Here is a 22,943-nt window from a genome sequence, read left to right on the forward strand (position 1 = left end):
ATTACTCGAACCAGCCTTTTTAAAGGCCACGTTGCGAAATTCAGCTCACTTGGAACATTCATTTACAAATTACGTAATCGAGCGTTTCGCTCTAAGAACGCATCTTCCTAGTTGCTAGGGCTTAGGACAGTTTGGGATGAGAATTCACGAGTGGGAAAATCAATGAAAAGGAAATAAAAACAAAGACACGAGTGCAGCAGCATAAGAACATCAAAAAGAAGTGAAAGAAAGGTTTCGTCTAGTTTTGAGCTTTACACATGAACCCAGAATATTTAGTTAAAAACATGTCCACGTCCTCTAACATTCTAGTGCGGAAACTACTAATTAGTGAACAGTAAGAAAACAATAGTCAAAAAAAAAAAAAACAGCGCCTGCATAATTTCACTGGAGTATTGCAGAACAGTCAGAAACTTAGGGGGTTTTCCGGCGGCTTGGGGGGGCTTAAGCCCCCACCAGCCCCCCCTTAAATCCGTGGCTGGTTGGAATCATCAGAAAGGCATCTCAAATATGTAAAGGATGCAACGTGATAAATTGATAATCTGTATAAAGCATGAAAACAGAATTTTCTCCTTGAGCAAAGATGGAGGGATCGAACCTCCTGACCGCATTTCCTCTCCAGAAGAGTTGTGGTAAAAGTTCCTTGGAGAAGGATGTCTACTGACTTCTGATGCTGTGCTTCTTACCAGCAGGAGCTCGTCCCTGGCTGACTGACCAGGATTAAAACAATTCTATATATTGGGTCTCACTCTCGAATTTGATCAATTCTATCAACGGTCATCCAACGTTATCTTAATCTTACATTGGGATACAATATAATGTTCCTTCATTCTATAACGTATAGATCTATAACATATTTTGTAAAAGATATTGCTTTAGTAATTCAAAATGTTACATAATCAAACAGCCTATAAAACTTCTTTGGAACTATTGGAAGTTTGACTTGCTCATCCTTGTTTCTTTTCTTTCTTAAAATTGTTTGACTTGTTAAATCAACTTGGAATAGATATAATCGATCCTAGTCACTCCAAAGTCAGAATTAAAAATTAATACTTGGACTTATTGACGAGTATAATAATCTTATCTGCAAATATAATAATGGATCCTAGTCAAGTTGGAAGTTGGAACACCACTACGCCAGCTACATACCAGAGGTCCAGAGCTAGAGGGACGTGCTTGTTTGGCTACCATTTCAATCATAAGAAAAGGAACAAAACGCCAAGTTGGCCCCTAAACTATTTTACTATAGCTAAAACAGTCCTTCAACTTTATTATTGAATCAATTTGGTCTCTCAACTATTTTAGAAAAGTTAAAATAGTCCTTAGATTTTATTATGAGAAAATTTAGTTCCTCAATTATTTCACTTAAGCTGAAATAGTTCCTCAACTGTATTTGTGCGACACTTTTGTCCTTTTTTGGCTGATTCATTCAATTTATGAACTCTGCATTGACAATCAGGGACCAAATAAGAAATCGAGTTACCTATTTTGCCTTTAGTTATCAGTGCAGAGAGTTGATAAAGTAGGTAATCAACCAAATATGGATCAAACTAGCTTCTTAAATATAGTTGAGGACTATTTCGGTTTAAGTAAAATAGTTGAGTGATTAAATTAGTTCATAATAAAGTTTAAGGACTATTTCGGCTTTGTCATAATAATTGAGGGACTAAATTGACTCACAATAAATTTTGAGGGTTATTTTGGCTTTAGAAAATAGATTAGGGACTAAATTGGTATTTTACACTAAAAAAAAACAGTGAACAATTATGATGGGGCTCCTGATTAGTGACATTTCGCAGAATAAATCAATTGGATGGAGAAAAATGAAAAAGAAAAACAACAAATATCTACCCGGTGAGGGCCAATTTCAGGAGGGTCGTAACTGTGAATTGATGCTTCTTCTCTGTTTCATAAACTGCTAGAATTTTGTATAAAAATAGTTTCTAGATCATATAATGGGTATACTTAGGTAACAAACAGAAGATAGAGAAGACCCCGTTGTGATTTTTCTATTATTTAGCTGAATGGATGCCAAAAAAATTGGACCTAATAAAAAAATAATAACAATAATCAAACGCTTGTAGTATATTCTTTACTTCCTCAGAAGGAGCTTCAATTGTGGACTTTGTACCAATTCCAGCCAACTGCTCCTGGGCCAACACTGCGACCATTTCATCGGCAATCTGGCAAAGATTTTCCTATAAATAGTGATCAATCCATGCCAGGTTTTTCATCCTTCCCAAATTCAGTTTCCAATACATAAAATACCTTTTGCAAAAATGGGTTCCAAGACTCTTCTTTTCTTCTGCATTTTCTTGGCTATATTTCTCATGATTACCTCACAGGTGGCTGCTAGGGAATTGGTTGAGACTTCCCCGTCCGTTGTCAATTGTAAGACATTTATTCTCTAATTTAATTTCATCCCTTTATTTATTTATTTATATTTGGGTAAATTACATTTTACCCCCCTGTGGTTTACCCTTTTTTTACATAACCCCACTATGGTTTCAAAAGCTATACATAACCCCCTCATGGTTTGGATTAAAGTGTCAAAGTAAAGGAAATAGTCACTCGTAACGGAACTTCTAAAAATGTCGAAATTACCCTTATAAATACATGACACATTAACCCCCTATGATTTTTATATTTTATCATATAACCCCCTTATGGTTTAATACTTTACCATATAACCCCCTTATGATTTTCAAAATATACACATAACCCCCCTTGGTTGATACATAAATTTCAACCTTACATAAGGGTATTTTTGACATTTTAGGTGACGCCGTTACGAGTGACTACTTCCGTTACTTTGACACTTTAATCCAAACCATAAGGGGGTTATGTATAGCTTTTGAAACCATAGGGGGGTTATGTGGAAAAATGCTAAACCACAGGGGGATAAAGTGGAATTTGCCCTTTATATTTTGTTTCTCCTAACTTCTCTTAAGTTTATGTCTAACATATATTAACATAAAAAGGACCATAGAATTTCACATTTCTGATTACGTAATAATATCAGTTGGACATGCATGTAAGCGGTTGAAGTATCAATAAACATAGATGAGTCCTAGTAATCTAAGTATCTAACTAAGGTGTTAATTCAAGTTTGACTTGGGATGTAGTAAAATCATGTACACAAACTAGTTGAAAATTTTAGTATTTCAAGTTGTTTGACCCCCAAATGATTTTATTTGACAAAGTCATTCCTAATCACACTAACATGCGTACATTATTTTTTCCCAATTGCAGCCAAGACTGTTGATGAGACGAAAGGCGTAGAAGAAGCCAAGTGGGGTGGAGGTTATGGTGGTGGCGGTTATGGTGGCGGCGGCTATGGTGGTTATGGCCATGGTGGTTATGGTGGTTATGGCCATGGCGGTTATGGCCATGGTGGTTATGGTGGTTATGGCCATGGCGGTTATGGCCATGGTGGTTATGGCGGTGGTTATGGCCATGGTGGTTATGGTGGCGGCGGCTATGGAGGTGGAGGAGGTTATGGTGGCGGCCACGGTGGTTATGGTGGTGGTCAAGCCGTGGAGGCCGAGCCTCAGAACTAGTAAAGCCATGAATTCTTAAACACGCTCGCTGTGATAGTGTGCGGTTTGTAGCGTGAAATACAAATAAGAGCTTGGTTAGTGTTTTGTAATATGCAGTCTATGTACTTGCTTGCTAGATCGATGTTTCAATTGTGTGAATTTGTAATAATGTGTCCCTTCAATGAAGGCACCTGATGTGATGTCAAAATATTCTCGTGTAATATGAAGTCTTTCAGTAATTTCCCACTGAAAAAGTGAGTAATGCCTTTACTATTTCAAAATAACAACTAAATCAAGGACATTTTCGATTGGCAATTTTTAATATTAGAGGGTATTTAAATGAAATTGTCAAAAACTTTAAGGGACGTTTCTGAAATTATCCCTTTATTAATATATCACCTCACGAACTGGTTTAAACCAAACACATCCCATATAAACAAGATACGAAAACAAACTCTCCCGACTATTACCCTATTTCTAATGTACACTACTCATGTAGCACTTAGTGTAAAAATTTTGCCAATTGCTATATTTGACCATTTCGACACTAAATAAGGACTCATGTGTTCCTCAACTTTCTTCCTGAAATGTATCGCTTCATATTACATTTTATTTGAGGGCATCGCCAATTATTTGCCGATTATGTACGACAACTGTGCCTTATTTGCAATTGAACCATCTAGGAAAAGCTTTTATGAGAACTTGACTGCAAATAGCCTACTAGTAACTAAGCCATACAATCATTTAGTAGTTAATTTACAAGCTAGCTTAAAGAATAAAGGATGCAGAAAATTAGTGGTATGTTTATAGACAATTCTTATATTTTTTTTATGAATTCTATATAGGTTCCCCTTGTGGACAAAACCAAATAATTTTGGCAGGAGAAAACTCCCATACAATCACTATACCAAGTCAAGTTATGCCGTCAGACCAATTCATTACAAAAATTCTTAATGTCCGCAATGGTATTCGGAAATCAAGAAGTACACAAACATGATTAAACCTTGATTTGATTTTCTTGAATGGATTGTTTCACTTAAAAGTGGGGCACAACATATAACTAAGGGTTTTTTCCTTTGGCCATGCCGCTTCTTGTATGCCTCTCTTATTGCTTAATTTGCTGGTTAATTTGTTTATTTGTAAAAGTTCAATATATGTATGTGAATATTCATATATTAGCAATAATATCCATGGCGTTTTTGGGAGTTGTTCAGGAGCATGTTCAGACCAAATAAGGCACAATCTGTGTAAGTGGAGGCCATCTCCATCTCTTATGATGCAGGGATATTCTTCAATCCCCATCTCAAATTTTACTGCAGCTAAGAGAGAAATAAATTCACCTCCAGAGCCAGCAAGCATTTCTTTCCTGAAATTTACTCTCCCTTTTTTTATTATTTTTATTATTATTATTATTATTTTGTCTTGGATCGTGAAGAAGAGAAATACGATATTCAATTATTCAACAAACAAACGAAGCAAGAAAGAAAAAGATCAACAAAGTAGTTGAGACAATGCCACAATCATCAGAAATTCATGTCGGCTTAGAAAAAGCAAAAACAGTTTCTTATAGACTACTTTAATTATTTTTGGACTGTTTAATACTCGCCATGTAGCTGAGAAATGGCAGTTCGGTATTGTCCAATAAGAGAAGATTTATTCCTTTTCAATTTTCATCAGGCAAGGCTCTTTTGCATATCGGCCCATAGTTACCTTAGTTAAAGACAGAAAAAGAAACAGGAGGGGCAAAAAAAAAAAAAGTTCTCTTGAAGGAGGCAGGTTTTCGAGACGGTACTGGAATAATCAAAAAGTCATCTCTAAGTAAAGAAATTTTTATAGGCAAATTACACTTTACTTCCCTGTGGTATAGTTAATTTTTATATAATCTCCCTCTAATTTTTAAAACTATATATAACCCCCTCATAGTTTAGATTTAAAATGTCAAAGTGACGGGAATGATTATCCGTAATGAAACTTTTAAAAATGTCGAAATTACTTTTGTTTAAAAACTAAAATGGATTAAGTGACCAATATATGTAAACATAATATGCATGACACTCTAACTCCGTACGATTTTATATTTTACAATACAAGCCCCTTTTGGTTTAATGTTTTACCATAAAACCTCCTTATAGTTTTTAATATACAGATATACATAAGTCTCTTGTAGTTAATAAATAATTTTTAACTTTACATAAGAGTATTTTTAATATTTTAGTTGATTCCGTTATGGATTACAAAATCCTTCATTTTGACACTTTAATCCAAACTATGAGGGGATTATGTATAGTTTTTGAAATTATAAGGGGATTATATAATAAAGTACTAAATCATAGGAGGTAAAGGGTAAATTACCCAATTTTTATTGACTCATATTGCTGTAAAGGACCCTGCACGTAGACTCGTTTTTCGTTTTGAAAAATTTATTCCTTTCCATTGGGTACGACTTTGTTGCATGGTGGCCTAGTTACCTTATTTAAATTTGACTTTAAATTAAACGTAAATTTCCAACATCACAAACTAACCTTTTCATTTTCCAAAAAAAAAAAAAAAGAACTGATGACTTAGTCATCTACGTTTCCTTTAATATACTTATATGTTATTGCTACAAACATCAATTACTATAAACACCCAATTCTGATCAGTTATGTTGGGGATTATGTATTAAAAATTGTAAATAACATGAGCGAATGCATATCCTTCAGTGCACTTTCATTCGCAATATGAGTTGTTTGGGGTGATTTGAGACGCTTTGACGGATTTTTGGGTCCGAAGTTACTAAAATAAAAATAAGATATGCAAAGTGATAATCTGTGTAAACTTAAAGGATGAAAGCAGAATTTATAATTAATAGGAGTCTCTGCAAAGCTTCAGTTTCACAGGAACACCTTTAATTAATGTTGTTGCGGATCAACTCGAGGTCATGTAAGAAGACACAATTGACTCAAGTGGAGGACATCTCCAGCTCTTTTGCAGGGATCTTCCTCAATTTCACTCTCTTAATTTAGTGCAGCTAAAGAATAGCCAAACCTCGTTTTGGCTCCGGATTCTTCTTTTCTATCATTATTATTATTATTTGGAAATTGAGGTAGAGAACTGATATAGTATTCAATTATTCAACGCACAAACAGAGCCAGGAGAAAAGCACAAGAAAATTGAGACTGTGTTTGAAATTTTTGGTTTTGGCATTAACAATTTAAAATTCAATGGCTAGTCGATTTAAAAAGTAGAGAAATACACGTACTAATTTAGAGAGTTACAGATGTGGGACAAGTTGCTGAAATTTGGGCCTCACCGCCGCACAAGATCATTACAAGGTGTGGGAACTTCAAATAACTACATGAATTTCGGTGGAACTTGATTGACCCTTAGGCTCGTATCCCTGAGCCCAGTTTTTGGGTCAGATTCTACCATTCAGGACAATTTTGAACCCCTTTTCCAACTCCCTTTTTTGTTGTTGTTGTTGTTGTTGTTGTTATGCATGTTTCCTTATTTCAGGCCTGATGTTGGCAAAATATCATTCGAGTTTTATTCAATTAAATTTTGTTCTTGGGTTTAGAAAGAGAAAAATAATTTACAAATCATAGCACTAATTTTATGGGTAAATTACACTTTACTTCATTGTAATTTAAAGCTTTTCTACATAACCCTCTTATGATTTTAAAACTAATATATATATATATATATATATATATGCACACACACATATATAGACACACACACATAACCCTCTGATAGAGCAATTATTGGGCATATTTTGCACTATTATTCTATCCTAATTTTGACTACTCATGATGCTAAGAATTGAGAATTTGCTCATATTTCATATTTGTATAAATTGTAGGTGATTGGTGTTAAAAGTGATCTCATGAGACAAATTTCCAGAAGACTCTTTATTTCATGACGTACCCATGCCAGAGACCAAAGGGGTACACCTAAAGGACGGATCCGCAGGATTGATAAAACAAGTGGAACATCAGGAAACCAAAATGAGCTCGTGGGCCGCGGACATGCATGGGATTAAAACCCTTCTCAATGGGAAAGTAGAATAAAACGGCTCTTCCTCTCTTTTCGGCGAGTTGTACGTGAATTGGCACAAAAGGCCAGATTCACGTCTAATGAGGAGATTAGCTTTAGTTTCAATTGGGGAATCAGACGTTTCTTTTGGGCGGCGGCTTCAAAAGGCTAAAAAGCCAGAATCACGTGCAATCAATTAGTTTAACTTTAGTTTCCTTTTCCTATTTTGTCAGACGTTGGAGACCTCTCTTTAGTTTTTGGCTTTGTATGATTTTGACTCCTTGGTTTTTACTCTGGCTCTGTACAACTTTCGTTAGCTTTGGTTCTTGCGTTTGCGGCTCCAGTACGAAGACGAAACCCAAAAGAGACGCGAGACTTTCACCTGTCTCCTCGTTATTCCTTCTTTTGCAACTTTTTGGTAATTTAGTTGAATGATATCAATTGAATCACGCGAGATTGATATGATGAGGAGCGGCTAAATTTTTCTTCTACCTAAAGGTTAACGCGAGGGTGCAGTCCATAATATCTGTGAGATTTAATCAAACTTTCATTATTTCTTTCAATTTATTAGTATTCGTGCGTTTCTTGGATTAATTATTTATGGTTATTTTATTAATTGAATATCAACGGCCGGATATTTAATTTAATCTAATAGCCTACGGTCACGTTAATTAAATTTAATCCGTAATTGTTCGTTTAGTTGACACCTAATGACAACCACCGTAATTGGATTTATGTTGGGGAAACGTAAGATCTACTTTAAATAAACTCTCTTAGCGTGTTTATCGGTTAGGGTTGGGTTCTTCTAACTTTCATGCAACTGGATAATTAAATTCCTACGGTCGTACCTAAGATTGTTTTCTGGTTAGAGAAGCAGTCAATGGTCGTACCTTAACTGTCGAAAAAGTAAGGAAGAACTGGTTGTCAGAACTTGTTGATAGTTATAACCAACCTAGTGACGGATGAATGAAATATCTTTGCATCGATGATCATTTAATTGGATCGTGTTTGAAAAGTTGATCCTTTGGGTAGAATTTTATTAATTGTCATTTTTAGTAAATTGTACTTGTGAAGTTATCTTTTGAATTTTACTTATTTTATTTTCATTTTCATCCCATTAATCATCCCCCGATTTTATTCTATTAACTTGGAGAGAAACAACTTCCTACCCGTTCCCTGTGGAATCGACCCTACTTGCCATTGTACGTAAATTTAATATTTTTATAGACAATTCTGGTATATCGGATCAAGCAAACTCTTCGGAAACAGAGTGAATCAAGTAACCCATTGCATACCTAGGGTCACTGCACCAATACTTAGATTTGTTTTATAATTAATTGTGGTGGTAATTAGAACTTTTTAGTAATTATTATTGCACAGGTTTGGCACCTGTCAATTTTTGGCGCCGTTGCCGGGGAACAGTGTTTTGGTTAATTTTGTTTCTTTCTAAGTTATTCTCTTTGAATTTGTCTAACACATTTCTAGTTTATGTCCCGTTTTTCTCGTATAGGCGAATTGATTTTTAACTCTGAAGTAGAGAAGACTGCGCGCCGAACTAGGAAAGAGACTAGACAGCTCAGAGAGGAGCAATCTAGCACTGCATCTCAGGGACTGGATCCTGAGGTTGAATCAACATATTCAAGTGGTGAAAATTTAAGTGACCCAGGCCAAGAGGACATCCTTATAGCGAATGCAAGAACACTAAGGGAGTTGGTTGCTTCGAAATTGCCCCAGCAGCCTTTGTGCATTACATTTCCAACTTTAGCTGAAAATACCTCATTCGAATTGAAGTCAAGATTAATTCACCTCCGACCCACGTTCCATAGCCTCTCAGGTGAGGAACCCCACAAACACATCCAGGAGTTTGATGTGGTATGCTCCAGTATGAAGCTTCCAGGAATTATTGAGGAACAGATTAAACTTAGAGTCTTCCCTTTCTCCCTCAAGGATGCAGCGAATGATTGGTTATACTACCTACCTGCAGGTAGTATCACAACATGGGCACAACTTAAGAAGAAATTCTTGAAAAAATTCTTCCCTACATTCCTGGCTGCAAGTCTAAGAAAAGAGATATGCAGCATTAAGCAATATCCTGGAGAATCTTTACATGACTATTGGGAGAGATTCAATAAGTTGTGCACTAGATGCCCACAGCATCAAATTAGTGAACAACTATTGATCCAATATTTCTATGAGGGACTCCAAACGTCCGATAGGAGTATCATTGATGCTGCGAGTGGGGGAGGGTTGGCGAACAAGACACCAAGGGAAGCATGGCTACTCATTGAATCGATGGCAAAGAACTCTCAACAGTTTGGTTTCCATGAGAGTAACCCTACCCGTAAGGTTAATGAGGTAGAGACGTCGTCCATTCAGCAGCAGCTATCGGAGCTAACTTCCTTCATTCGACAATTTGCTGTGGGAAATGGGCACCAGGCAAAGGCCTGTGGAATCTGCACAAATGTGGGTGACAGGTGCTGAACATGTGTAATAATAATAAATAAAACCTAACTACCACTTGAAATAGTCAATAATCAATTCGAGTACTGGAGCAGGGACTCTAGGTGTGCAATGGGTTACTTGATTCACCCTGTTCCCGAAAAGTTTGCTTAATCCAATATACCTGAATCAATTATTCAACTGATTTCACTAACTAGTAGACAGTGGCAAGTAGGATCGTCTCCTCAGGGACTAGCGAGAAATTTATTTCTTTTCAAGTCAAAACAAATAGGGGGTTCTAAAATTAAATGCTAACTAAACAATTTAACTGCAGAAAAGTAATTAATTAAAAGGAATAATAAGGAGAGCTCTAGCCAAGGGTACACTTCAGAAATGGTTCATGCACTGATCATCGATTCACAGATAATTCCAACATTCATTAATAGATTAGTTATAGTTGTCATGTACGCGATAAACAACCAACCCTTCCTTAATTTATCGATAGCTAAGGTACAACTGTTAACTATTTCTCTAACCCAAAAACAACCCTAGATACGACCGTAGGATTTAATTTTTAGCTTGCATTAATAATTAGAAAGGGCCAATCCTAACTAACAAACACGCTACAAGGGTTTGTTTAAGTTAGATCGTATGTTTCCCTGATATAAACCCAATTACGTCAGTTGCAACTAAGATAGAGATAACGAACAATTACGGATTCAACTACCCTTATATAGCAAATTAGCCTATATGAATAATTAATTATTGCGCACTAACCAATCATTCACAAGGCTATAACGATTAAAATCAGGGAACATATAAATATCAATAAACGAAGAAAATAATTAAAAACGGTTTAGATCTCACAGTAATTACTGAACCAATTCGTCAGTTGCCCCCTTGACTAGATTTGGGGACTTAGCCCTCCATTAATGGGGGACAAACTACGCATGTGGAGTTTGGAAAAGTTTGCAGATCAATTTTCCCCTGCTTCGGTCAACACCAAGAGAAAGCGCAAGGAAGTTTTTATCGCTTCCAATTTCCTCCAAAGCATACAAATACGATGGTCTAATGTTGCCTTCCAATTTCGGTCAAAATTGAGTAAAGAAACAAATCCACAAAGTCCACAATGGCGGCTGCCTCCTAATTGCCCACAATGCTACGAGAAAAGCTTTTGCTTGATTTCCAATGCCGGTCAATGCAATTGAAAGAGCAATTTTCAAAGTCAACAAGAAAATCAAACACAATATAGAGTCAATAATGGAGGCTCTTGTCTCTTCTGATCGTTTCTCAAGCTGCGGCCCCTAGTCCCAATTCTAAAAGCAAGCCGAGCCGAAAACCTAAGCCACACGAGAAAAAATAAATCCCCCCTCTGTTGTAGTCCGAAGTTCAAGGAAGGGATTTTTCCCTCTCGGAAATTGTTATTTTTTTCAAAAAAAATAACACTCCCTCAAAATAGAATAAAATAATATCTATTACAATTGAGTTTCTTCAGCTTCTCAAGCGAACCCTACTGCTTGGAGTGTCCCAACGTACGACAAATATTCTAAACTTTGATTTTAAGCACTTTTTAGCATCAAATCCTGCAATTGACACCAAAATCATATATGAGTAGAATCTATCCAATTAATGAAAATATTTAGTCAAATAATTGTGCAATAATGCCCAAAATACTCCACTAAAATGTACCCTATCAGTGGACCACCCCACTGACTCATGCCCTATGTTGCAAGAGAATGGGTCTGAACAAGTGAACATGGCTGGAGGCGTGCCCGCGCCTCGTAGGCAGTACGATCCATACTCCAACACGTACAATCCGGGTTGGAGAGACCACCTCAATTTCAGCTATGATAATAGGCCACAGAATTCATTCTCCAATCATCCACCGGGATTTTAGCAACCTTGGCAACAAAAATCTCAACCCTCGTTCTCCAACTCAGGAAGTTCCTTGGAGGAAATTGTCAAGAGTTTGGCCACGACTACCACTCAACTCTAGCAGGAGACTAGGACCCTAGTCGCGAGCACTACTCAATTCCAGTAGGACACCAGACCAGGCATGAAAGACATGGAGATTCGAATGAGTCAAATGGCAACTGCCATTAATCGCCTGGAGTCCCACGTTATGGAAAATTACCAACACAACCCGAGACAAATCTCAAGAATGTAAGTGTCATGACATTAAGGAGTGGCAAAGAGGTGGAGGGACCTAAATTGGAAAATTCGAAAAGTAAAAGTGAGGAGAAAATAGAAAAGGAGATTGAAAAAGAATGACGCATTCATGGAGACCCTAAGGTAACTCTTACTCCATCAATACCCATTAAACCTAATCCTGGACGTATTCAGAAAAGTGGAGATCAACATCCCTTTGTTGGATACAATCAAGCAAGTACCGAAGTACGCGAAATTTCTCAAGGACTTGTGCACCTATAAGAGAAAGTTGAGAGGGGATGAAAGAGTAGCGGTGGGAGAAAATGTATCAGCATACTCCAAAGAAAACTCCCACCCAAATGTGGGGATCCAGGTATGTTCGCGATCCCTTGCAAGATAGGAAATACACCGATCAGGAGAGCCATGTTGGATTTAGGGGCATCAATTAACGTGATGCCAAAAATCATTTATGCGTCCCTAAATCTTGGGCCATTAAAAGAAACAGCCATTATAATTCAACTAGCCGACCGCACCAATGCCTACCCAGAGAGGCTAGTTGAGGATGTCTTTATTCAAGTAAATGAATTAGTCTTTTCTGCAGATTTTTATATTCTGGATATGGGATATGAAAAGTCGTTAAATCCGTCACCTATTTTGTTAGGTAGACCGTTTCTTAGCACTGCCAGGACTAAAATAGATGTGAATGATGGTACTTTATCAATGGAGTTTGATGGCGAAACTGTAAACTTTAATATTTTTGAGGCGATGAAGTACCCAGAGGAGTCTAACTCAGTCTTTGTTTTGAGTGTTCTTGAGCCCATCGTACAGGAAACTTTCGAACTGGATAGTGAAAACACACTGGAGGTGGCGCTGGCCAAGCATCTCGAGTTGGGAGTAACCCCTAATGTGGATATGAGGGATGAGTTACACCATGCAGTTGAAGCCTTACATTCACTTCCAACCATCCCTCCAAGGTATGAGTTTACTTCTCTTTTTGTGCTAACAACTCATACAAAATTATTGCCATCGATGGTGTAGGCACCGGAATTAGAGTTAAAGCCTCTCCCGAGACATCTGAAGTACGCATTCTTGGAAGACCGAGAGACACTTTCGGTAATCATTTCCACACACTTATCTCCAAGTCAAGAGGAATGACTGGTGCGACTCCTTAGGAATCATAAGGAGGCAATCGGGTGAAGCATAACAGATGTCAAAGGGATAAACCCGTCCCTATGCATGCACCGGATAAGGCTCGAGCATGATGCGAAACCGGTAAGACAGGCACAATGGAGGTTGAATTCCCTGATGATGGAAGTTGTGAAAAATGAGATACTTAAACTCCTAGAGGTGGGGATTACTTTTACTATCTCGGACAGTCCTTGGGTGAGCCCCCGTTCAAGTGGTTCCGAAAAAGGCAGGAGTGACTGTGGAGGAGAACCAGGATGGTGACATGGTTCCGGTTAAGAAAACTACTGGCTGGCGTCAGTACATTGACTACCGGAGGCTAAATTTTGTGATAAAAAATGACCATTTCCCTCTCCCTTTTATTGATTAGATGATAGAAAGATTAGCTGGTAGTATTTAATATTGTTTCTTGGATGATTTTTCAGGTGCTTCCAGATCGCGATAGCACCAGAGGATCAGGAAAAGATCACGTTCACCTGCCCCATTTGGTAAGTTTGCCTATCATAGGATGCCTTTCGGTCTTTGCAATGCTCCATCAACTTTTCAAAGGTGCATGGTAAGTATTTTCTCAAAATATGTAGAAAAAATAATCGAGATGTTTATGAATGATTTTAGCATATACGGGGATAGTTTTGATGAATGTCTTGATAATCTAGTTTTAATTCTACAAAGGTGCATAGAAACGAATTCGGTTCTTAATTGGGAGAACTGTCACTTTATGGTAGAGCATGGTATTGTCTTAGGGCACGTTGTGTCGGCTTAGAGAATAGAGGTAGATAAAGTTAAAATAGACCTTATTTCTGCTCTACCTTACCCCGTATGTGTACGGAAAGTACATTTTTTTGGCCACGCAGGATTTTACAGGAAATTTATCAAGGATTTCTCAAAGATCGGAACACCCCTATTCAAGTTGCTGCAAAAGGACGTGACATTCGAGTTCACCCATGAATGCAAAGTGGCCTTTAATAAATTGAAAGAGTCGTTGACATCGCCACCCATCATTCAACTCCCAGATTGGAGCCGGCTGTTTAAAATTATGTGCGACGTAAGTGATTATGCCGTAGGGGTCGTGTTAGGACAGAAAATAGGCAAGGCGGCGCACGCGATCTACTATGCATCGAGAGCATTGAGTGGAACCCAACTTAATTACTCCACGACGGAGAAAGAATTACTAGCCGTTGTTTTTGCACTAGAAAAATTTAGGTCATATTTATTGGGTGTGAAAGTAATTGTTTTCTCTGATCATGCAGTCTTGAAGTACCTGTTGGCGAAGAAGGATGCAAAACCGAGGCTGATCAGGTGGATCTTGCTCCTACAGGAGTTCAATCTAGAGATCAAGGACAAGAGCAGAACCGAGAATTTGGTGACTGATCATTTGAGCCTGTTGCTCATGAATAAGGAGGATCTGCCGTTGAGAGAGTCATTTTCCGAGGAGCAATTGCTAGCCATGGATTCATCGGTACCCTGGTATGCTGACATTGTAAATTTTTTGATAATGAATCAATTGCCTTCAAGTTGGCCAAAAGCAAGAAGAGATAAGTTGAGAAGTGACGTCAAATATTATATTTGGGATGACCCTTACTTGTGGAGGTAGTGTTCTGATCAAGTGATAAGAAGGTTTGTAAGTGCCGGTGAGTTCCATTTTATTTTGACTTTTTGTCATTCATTTACATGTGGGGGGCACTTTGGGCTAAAACGAACAGCTCGTAAGGTGTTAGAGAGCGGTTTTTATTGGCCTACTCTTTTTAAAGATGCATATTTGTTTTACAAATCTTGTGATAAGTGTCAAAGGGTGGAAAATATTTCTCGTACAAACCAAATGAGTCAAACCCCCATATTGTTTGTTGAAATTTTCGATGTCTGGAGTATAGATTTCATGGGTCCTTTTCCCTCGTCTTTTGGTTTCTTATACATTTTCCTTGCTGTCGATTATGTTTCTAAATGGGTGGAGGCAAAGGCCACCCGGACTAATGATTCGAGAGTAGTTGCAAAATTTGTTAAATCTAACATTTTTGTCCGTTTCGGAATGCCGAGAGCTATAGTCAGTGACAGGGGCACCCATTTTTACAATAAGACGATCGCTGCTTTGTTTCGTAAGTATGGCGTGCTCCACAAAGTGTCCACTCCCTACCATCCACAGACGAATGGTCAGGCCGAAGTGTGAAATAGGGAGGTTAAGTCAATCCTAAAGAAAATGGTGCGCCCTGATAGAAAGGACTAGAGTTTGAAGTTGAAAGATACTCTTTGGGCTTACCGCATCGCATATAAAATGCCGATTGGGATGTCCCCATACAGGTTAGTCTTTGGAAAGCCGTGCCATCTCCCAGTGAAATTTGAACATCGAGCATTCTGGGTGCTTAAGCGGTGTAACATGGACCTTATGGATGCCGGAGAACATGGAAAGTTCCAATTACAAGAGTTGGAAGAACTAAGGAATGAAGCCTATGAGAATTCAACAATTTATAAGGAGAAGAGCAAAGTCTTCCATGACCAACAAGTCTCAAGCAAGTCATTTATAGTAGGGCAAAAATCCTCCTTTATCACTCGAGATTTAAGCTTTTCCCCGGTAAGTTGCGTTCTCGTTGGATCGGTCCATTTGTCATTTCTAATATTTTCCATTATGGTGCAGTGGAAATCCAAAGTCTGAAGACGGAGAAAAAGTTCGTAGTCAATGGTCACCGTCTTAAGCCTTATTATGAAGGGTTTAATAGTGAGCAAGTGGAGGTTATATCTCTTGATGATCCAAGTCGTGAGGTCTAACCAGCTGATGGCCATGTCTAGCCAAAGACATTAAAGAAAGGCGTCGTTTGGGAGGCAACCTAAGGAATACAGAATTAGTTGTGGTCATTTTTCATTACTTTGCAATTTTCTAGTTCTATTTTTCCATTTTGATTGTTTTTGTGGTGATAAACAGAAGACTAGGGGTTCCAAGGCATGCCCACGCCTTAGAAGGGGTACGCCAGGTCAACTGTGCAAATTGGAGACTAGCAGTTCCAAGGCGTGCCCATGCCCTGGAAGGAACTCTTTTGGACTTTGTTAAGATGCGACGGTCAGAAGACTACAGCCCCCAAGGCGTGCCCACGCCTTCCAACCTGGGCGACAACAAAAATCAAAATTGACCAGGACCTCTCTAACCCTACTTTTCCACTTTTCGCTTTTCTTTGTCTTTTCTAGTCTTGTCAATGTCCGTTGATTCAGTTTTTAGTCTTCCATTTCCATTGTTTTGTCTTGGTTTCACTTTCTTCTTCCCCTTTTCTTGTTTGCCGTCCGTCGCCGTCGTTGGAGGTCCGCTGCCGCAGCCAATCGAGCGCCGCCCCCCTCTCTCGCGCTTTGAGGTCGCCGCCTCCCTTGCGTAGCTCATTGCCTGCCTATTCAGGCAACTAGGGCCGCCGCACGCCTCCATCACCGCACGCGAACTCCTATGCGCGACAACCCGAGCGTGCGCGGGCCTCTCTGCAAGCGCGCGACCTCCCCTGCTGCGCGTGCGCTACCTGCACGCTTGCCCCTTCCTCTCGGGCGACCAGTGACCCCAACGAGCCAGCCCAGCAGCGCGCGCCTAATTGCGGGCGAGCACCAGCCGAAGCGCGCCCTTCAGCACGCGGCCCACCAGATTAGGCGCGACCAGTGCGCCCCTGCCCAGCCCGTACGCGAGCGCGTCGCACCTTCGACCAGCAACACGAAGCGCCCAGCAGCGCACGCACCTCGCTCGTGTGCCCCTCTCGCCATGCGTCTCCACCACAGTTTCGTCCAGCGTGGACAAACATAGTGGTACCCCTATTTTACAAAATTTGTGTCAATTGGTCTTCGCATTTGGACTCTTGTTGCTATCTTTGACTCGAATTTGGACTTGCTATATCTGTGGGTTCTAGTGAAACGTAGATTTGGTGCACATGGCTAGTGATTCGCCCTTTGTTGGACATATTTGACTGCTAAATTCATTGTCTGGGGTCTCGATTCTATCTGTCTTAATTATTGGTCGCCAAGTGACGCCAGTTGGGGGTCTTTATGTCGGTTTGCCTATTCTGGTTTTGGTGGGGTCACTGTGTTTCTTTTTTCTATTGGCTCTCTGACTGTTAAGCATTATCTGTGACTGTGGTCCCTTGTCCCCCTTTGGTTATCTAGTTATTTCTCTGCTTAGTTATTCTCAATTCTGTGGTCTCGGAATGCCTCCGAAAAATGCAGCAACTGCTAGACCGTCTGGGTCCCAATCTCGTAAGCGGCGAGCCCCAATCCAGCCTCCCACTCGGTCCCGCCTGAGTTTATCCAAGAGCACTATATCTCCTGGGGACTGGGGGGAGCCTATTACTGATCTTACATGGGAACAAAAGGACCGATTGAATGGCTTGATTCCACGTCCTTTTGCTCCGTGTAAGTGTTTCCATGCCTCAACTCTGGATCACTTGCAAATTGCCCGAGAGGTTGAACAGTTGCTCTCGGCAATTGGGTGGGGGCCATAACTGACCATTGCCTATCCTACATTTGAGGAGTTGTGTTATAAATTCTACTCCACTTTTGAGTTATCTAAAAATGAATTCATCACTTTGGATGAGAAGGGGTGATTAAATTTATATTAAGAGGTACTCCACAGGATATGTCCATTAATGATTTTAATTTGCTTTTGGGGTTTGTTAGTGAGGATACCATTTCCTACGGGGCGTATATAAATAGTGCGTGTGATTACACTCGATTTTTTTCTAGTGATTACATTGACATTTGGAGGGAGTGGTCCACGGACCCTCAACTTTATGATCCGAGTCAGTCCAAGGCCTCCTATTTTAAGGATCCGGTCTTGAAGGTCATCCAGAGATTCTTGGCCTACAATTTCTCAGGCCGGAAGGACGCCTCCGGCACCCTTGCCAAGGCTGAATTTTATTTTCTTTGGTGCATGCGCAACAGGGTACAGATCAACTTTGGGTGTTGGGCAGCCACACAGATGCAGTCAGTCATTCAAAAGCGGCATAAGCCGGTGATTATGGGCTTGCTTATTACTCACATGGCCGTTCGGCTGGGATTGCTCGACCTTGATAAAAAGCACAAGTTCACTCTAGTTCACGATTTTGAACCATTGGATTTGCGTAGCTTGGAGAGAATGGGAGTTATCTTCAAAGTGGTAGGAGATGTGTACCAGATGACGCCTCCTGGCGAGGGCGGGCCACGACCTCAGGTTCCTCCGCCTGTCCCTCCTACTGATTTGTCGCCCCACACTGATCAGGCGGGTCCATCCTCCTACCATACTCCTCCTGCTTGGGATTCCCAGTACCATTCCCTCCAAGATTCTATCTATGACCTGGGCGACCGAATTGAGAGACTACGTGCCCGTCTTGCAGCGATGCAGGTCTTCGCTCGTATTCAGGCAGAGAATCAAGCTGCTTTCTTTGCTCATATTGGATTCACTCCGCCTCATCCTCCTCCCCCTTAGTGTCTAGCTGCAGCCTCTCAGTAGTCAGGGAAGTTTCGCTCCATTTATCTTCGCACTTTATACATTGAGGACAATGTAGGTTTTAGGTGTGGGGGGTGATTTCCTTTTATTATTTCTTTTTGTTTCTATCATTTCTTCGTGCTAAAAAAAAGAAAAAAAATTTAAAAAAAATAAGAAAAAAATGGGTAGTTAGTTCACTTTTGTTAGAGCATTTTGCTATGATGAATTATACAATCATGGTGCACAGGTATGTGGTCAAATATGCTAGTTGGGCATTTTGTTTTTCCTGGGCAATATCGTTAAATGTTAAGTGTGCTGGACTTGACCCATTCTTGTAACTTTTGGGAGCTTTTGAGTCATGCATGAGTACATTATTCTTGTTTGCTCTATTTTTGTTTGATTGAGTGAGTATCACACATGGTATTGGCATTCTAGAACTTGCGATTTTGTACATGTCGAGACCACATTTTGTTGAACTGGATGCCTTTGAAATGATAAGGGCATTTAGGATTTAACTTCCTTTAACTTTCTAAAAACCATGCATTCATCTTGTCTCTCAATAGTGAATCAATTTGAGCTTTTACCCTTCGCTTTTGTTTGTTAGCCGTGTTTGATAACCCATGACCTTTTTAGACTGTCTTGTTCAACCTTGTGTCATTAAGAGATGTCTGAAATTCATTACTTGTGCAAGGTGAATAAATCTATGGTCGCAAGTGTTGTCAGAATAGATGCTGTATGGTGCTGTTTCTGTACATCTGAGATCGAAAGAATAGAAAAGGAAAAAAAAAAGAAAAGAAGAAAAAAGGGGGAGAAATTGTCAATAAGATGGTGAACAGCAAACTCTGGCTTACAGGGCGTGCCCACGCCTTGCAAGACGGCCTAGTTTTCAAAAAAAAAAAAAAAAAAAAAAAGAGAATTTGGCGACACCTGCACAGTGGGTATAGTGAATGAAACTGCCTTGTTTGTGGAATTCCTCCGATGAAGCATTGTGGGTATGGGGTGGATATCGGATATTCTCTTGACACATTACGCCTTATTTTTACCTTCTTACCCCGTCTTTCACCTAAGCCCCATTACAACTCTATCAAAATTCCTTTGATTTGTGTATTTAGTTCACTTTTGAGTGGTGGAAATGTGATAAATGTGCAAGCCTATGGTAATGTCATTCCGTGATGTTGATTTGAGCGTTCCTTGTATTTACACATTCTCTTGTAGGTGACGAATATTCCCGTTCATACTTTTTGGATAACTACTTGTCCAGTGTATTCTAATTTTGGCGACACTGTCAGGGATTTGAAATGCTGGTGCTAGTGTAAATTTCTGCATAACATTTGCTTTCTTGGTTGTATTTCTGAGCTTCGTAATGCTTCAAGACAAGCATTGTCTAGGTGTGGGGGGATTTGATAGAGCAATTATTGGGCATATTTTGCACTATTATTCTGTCCTAGTTTTGGCTACTCATGATGCTAAGAATTGAGAATTTGCTCATATTTCATATTTGTATAAATTGTAGGTGGTTGGTGTTAAAAGTAATCTCGTGAGGCAAATTTCCAGAAGACCCTTTATTTCATGGCGTGCCCACGCCAGAGACCGAAGGGGTACACCTAAAGGACGGACCCGCGGGATTGGTAAAACAAGTGAAACATCAGGAAACCAAAAAGAGCTCGTGGGCCGCAGAGATACATGGGATTAAAACCCTTCTCAAATGGGAAGTAGAATAAAACGGCTCTTCCTCTCTTTTCGGCGAGTTGTACGTGAATTCGTACAGAAGGCCAGATTCACGTCTAATGAGGAGATTAGCTTTAGTTTCAATTGGGGAATCAGACGTTTCTTTTGGGCGGCGGCTTCAAAAGGCTAAAAAGCCAGAATCACGTGCAATTAGTTAGCTTAGCTTTAGTTTCCTTTTCCCATTTTGTCAGACGTTGGAGACCTCTCTTTAGTTTTTGGCTTTGTACGATTTTGACTCCTTGGTTTTTACTCTGGCTCTGTACAACTTTCGTTAGCTTTGGTTCTTGCGTTTGCGGCTCCAGTACGAAGACGAAACCCAAAAGAGACGCGAGACTTTCACTTGTCTCCTCGTTATTCCTTCTTTTGCAACTTTTTGGTAATTTAGTTGAATGATATCAATTGAATCACGCGAGATTGATATGATAAGGAGCGGCTAAATTTCTCCTCTACCTAAAGGTCAATGCGAGGGCGCGGTCCATAACATCTGTGAGATCTAATCAAACTTTCATTATTTCTTCCAATTTGTTACTATTCGTGCGTTTCTTGGATTAATTGTTTATGGTTATTTTATTAATTGAATATCAACGGCCGGATATTTAATTTAATCTAATAGCCTACTGTCACGTTAATTAAATTGAATCCATAATTGTTCATTTAGTTGACACCTAATGACAACCACCGTAATTGGATTTATGTTGGAGAAACGTAAGATCTACTTTAAATAAACCCTCTTAGCGTGTTTATCGGTTAGGGTTGGGTTCTTCTAGCTTTCATGCGACTGGATAATTAAATTCCTACGGTCGTACCTAGGGTTGTTTTCTGGTTAGAGAAGCAGTCAATGGTCGTACCTTGACTGTCGAAAAAGTAAGGAAAAACTGGTTGTCAGAACTTGTTGATAGCTATAACCAACCTAGTGACGGATGAATGAAATATCTTTGCATCGATGATCATTTAATTGGATCATGCTTGAAAAGTTGATCCTTTGGGTAGAATTTTATTAATTGTTATTTTTAGTAAATTGTACTTGTGAAGTTATCTTTTGAATTTTACTTATTTTATTTTCATTTTCATCCCATTAATCATCCCCCGATTTTATTCTATTGACTTGGAGAGAAACAACTTCCTACCCGTTCCCTGTGGAATCGATCCTACTTGTCATTGTACGGAAATTTAATATTTTTATAGACAATTCTGGTATATCGGATCAAGCAAACTCTTCGAGAACAGGGTAAATCAAATAACCCATTGCACACTTAGGGTCCCTGCTCCAGTACTTGGATTTGTTTTATAATTAATTGTGGTGGTAATTAGGACTTTTTAGTAATTATTATTGCACAGGTTCGGCACCTATCACCCTCTCATAATTTTAACAAAAGTGTCAAAAAAAATGGTCCTATGTAATAGGACCAACTGAAATGTAATCTTCTCAGGCCATAGTTAAGTATGTAATCAGGCCAATTACAGATGGGACAAGTTATCTTGAACAAGCATTGTTAAAAAAAAAAAGGATTAAAAATTTTAGCCTTAGATTCTAAAGCTATGCTGTAAATTAGTACTTTAAACTATCCAAATCATACTATATGATGGGTCAAATCACCAAAATTAAACTGAAAGACTATGAATTTAAAAAAAAAAAAGATTGTTTTGGATTCTAAACTTCTAACTTATTGACTTTGATATGTAAATTGTTCAAAACTCTCCACCACTAAGAGTATCAACTTGGTTAAACAGCCATCATATACCACGGTAATTGCACGCATGGAATATTACAATCTTTTAGTATAGCTTGAAAGACTAAGGATTTAAAATTCAAATCTCTTCTGCATTTTTTTTAATTTATTGTATTAGTTTTCAAACAGAACATCTTTCTCTTCACAAAGGAGACTAATTGTTCTCTTGGTCTCTCTCCTTCCCATGGCTTTATTTCTTTTTTTTTAAATAATAAGTCTATTTTAGTGAGAGTTTTAGCCTCTCGTATAACTATCTAGTGAGAATTTTCTTCTCTATTTAGAATTCTTAGTGAGCGTATTTTTTATTTTAGTTTTGTTTTTCCTTTTGCTTTAAATAGCGGAATTAGATGGATCTAGGTAATGACTTTATAAAATGTATATACCAAGCACAACAAATATAGACAAGCACCTGTTGTTTGTTTTGATTGCATCCTTTTCCTTTTCTTTTCTCGTTGTAGATTGATGAATGCTTGATCGTGTGCTTAATTAATATACAATTTATGTCAATTTTCCCTTTGATTTAATAGATTATTGTTTTACTTTGTGGATTCTACTTATGTTTTGTGTTTTGATGGTGTCATAGAAATTTGGGATGAAAAAGGGCTAAAAAGAGTTGCTGTGGAGGTTATTTACTTTCAAGCATGAGTGCGTGTTAAAATACTTGTGAAATTCAGAAGCTGTGGGACTCGAGATTAATTTCAGCAATTAAAGTAGATGATCCACTGATTCTCTACAACTTTGGAA

General features: G+C 38.8%; 1 protein-coding gene and 1 non-coding gene across 2 annotated transcripts; one reads left to right on the forward strand and one right to left on the reverse strand.

The window, feature by feature from the left end:
- The first annotated feature begins 2,245 nt into the window (after positions 1-2,245).
- Positions 2,246-3,790, forward strand: LOC140038052 (uncharacterized). The gene is made up of 2 exons (XM_072083229.1): positions 2,246-2,388; positions 3,250-3,790. Exons 1-2 carry the CDS (start codon positions 2,277-2,279, stop codon positions 3,555-3,557), a joined length of 420 nt encoding a protein of 139 aa, XP_071939330.1. The 5' UTR covers positions 2,246-2,276; the 3' UTR covers positions 3,558-3,790.
- Positions 3,791-9,605: 5,815 nt separating this feature from the next.
- Positions 9,606-9,712, reverse strand: LOC140038205 (small nucleolar RNA R71). Its single transcript, XR_011842000.1, has one exon. It is a non-coding gene; the product is annotated as a small nucleolar RNA R71 (small nucleolar RNA).
- Positions 9,713-22,943: the final 13,231 nt, after the last annotated feature.

This window comes from Coffea arabica, chromosome 3c, assembly GCF_036785885.1.
Source record: "Coffea arabica cultivar ET-39 chromosome 3c, Coffea Arabica ET-39 HiFi, whole genome shotgun sequence".
Lineage (NCBI taxonomy): Eukaryota > Viridiplantae > Streptophyta > Magnoliopsida > Gentianales > Rubiaceae > Coffea > Coffea arabica.

Excerpts from the sequence above, each read along its gene's own strand:
- LOC140038052 (XM_072083229.1), top strand. The coding sequence starts at position 2,277 with ATGGGTTCCAAGACTCTTCTTTTCTTCTGCATTTTCTTGGCTATATTT. Across the intron at positions 2,389-3,249 it reads TTCCCCGTCCGTTGTCAATT|CCAAGACTGTTGATGAGACG; the intron begins GTAAGACATTTA and ends TCCCAATTGCAG.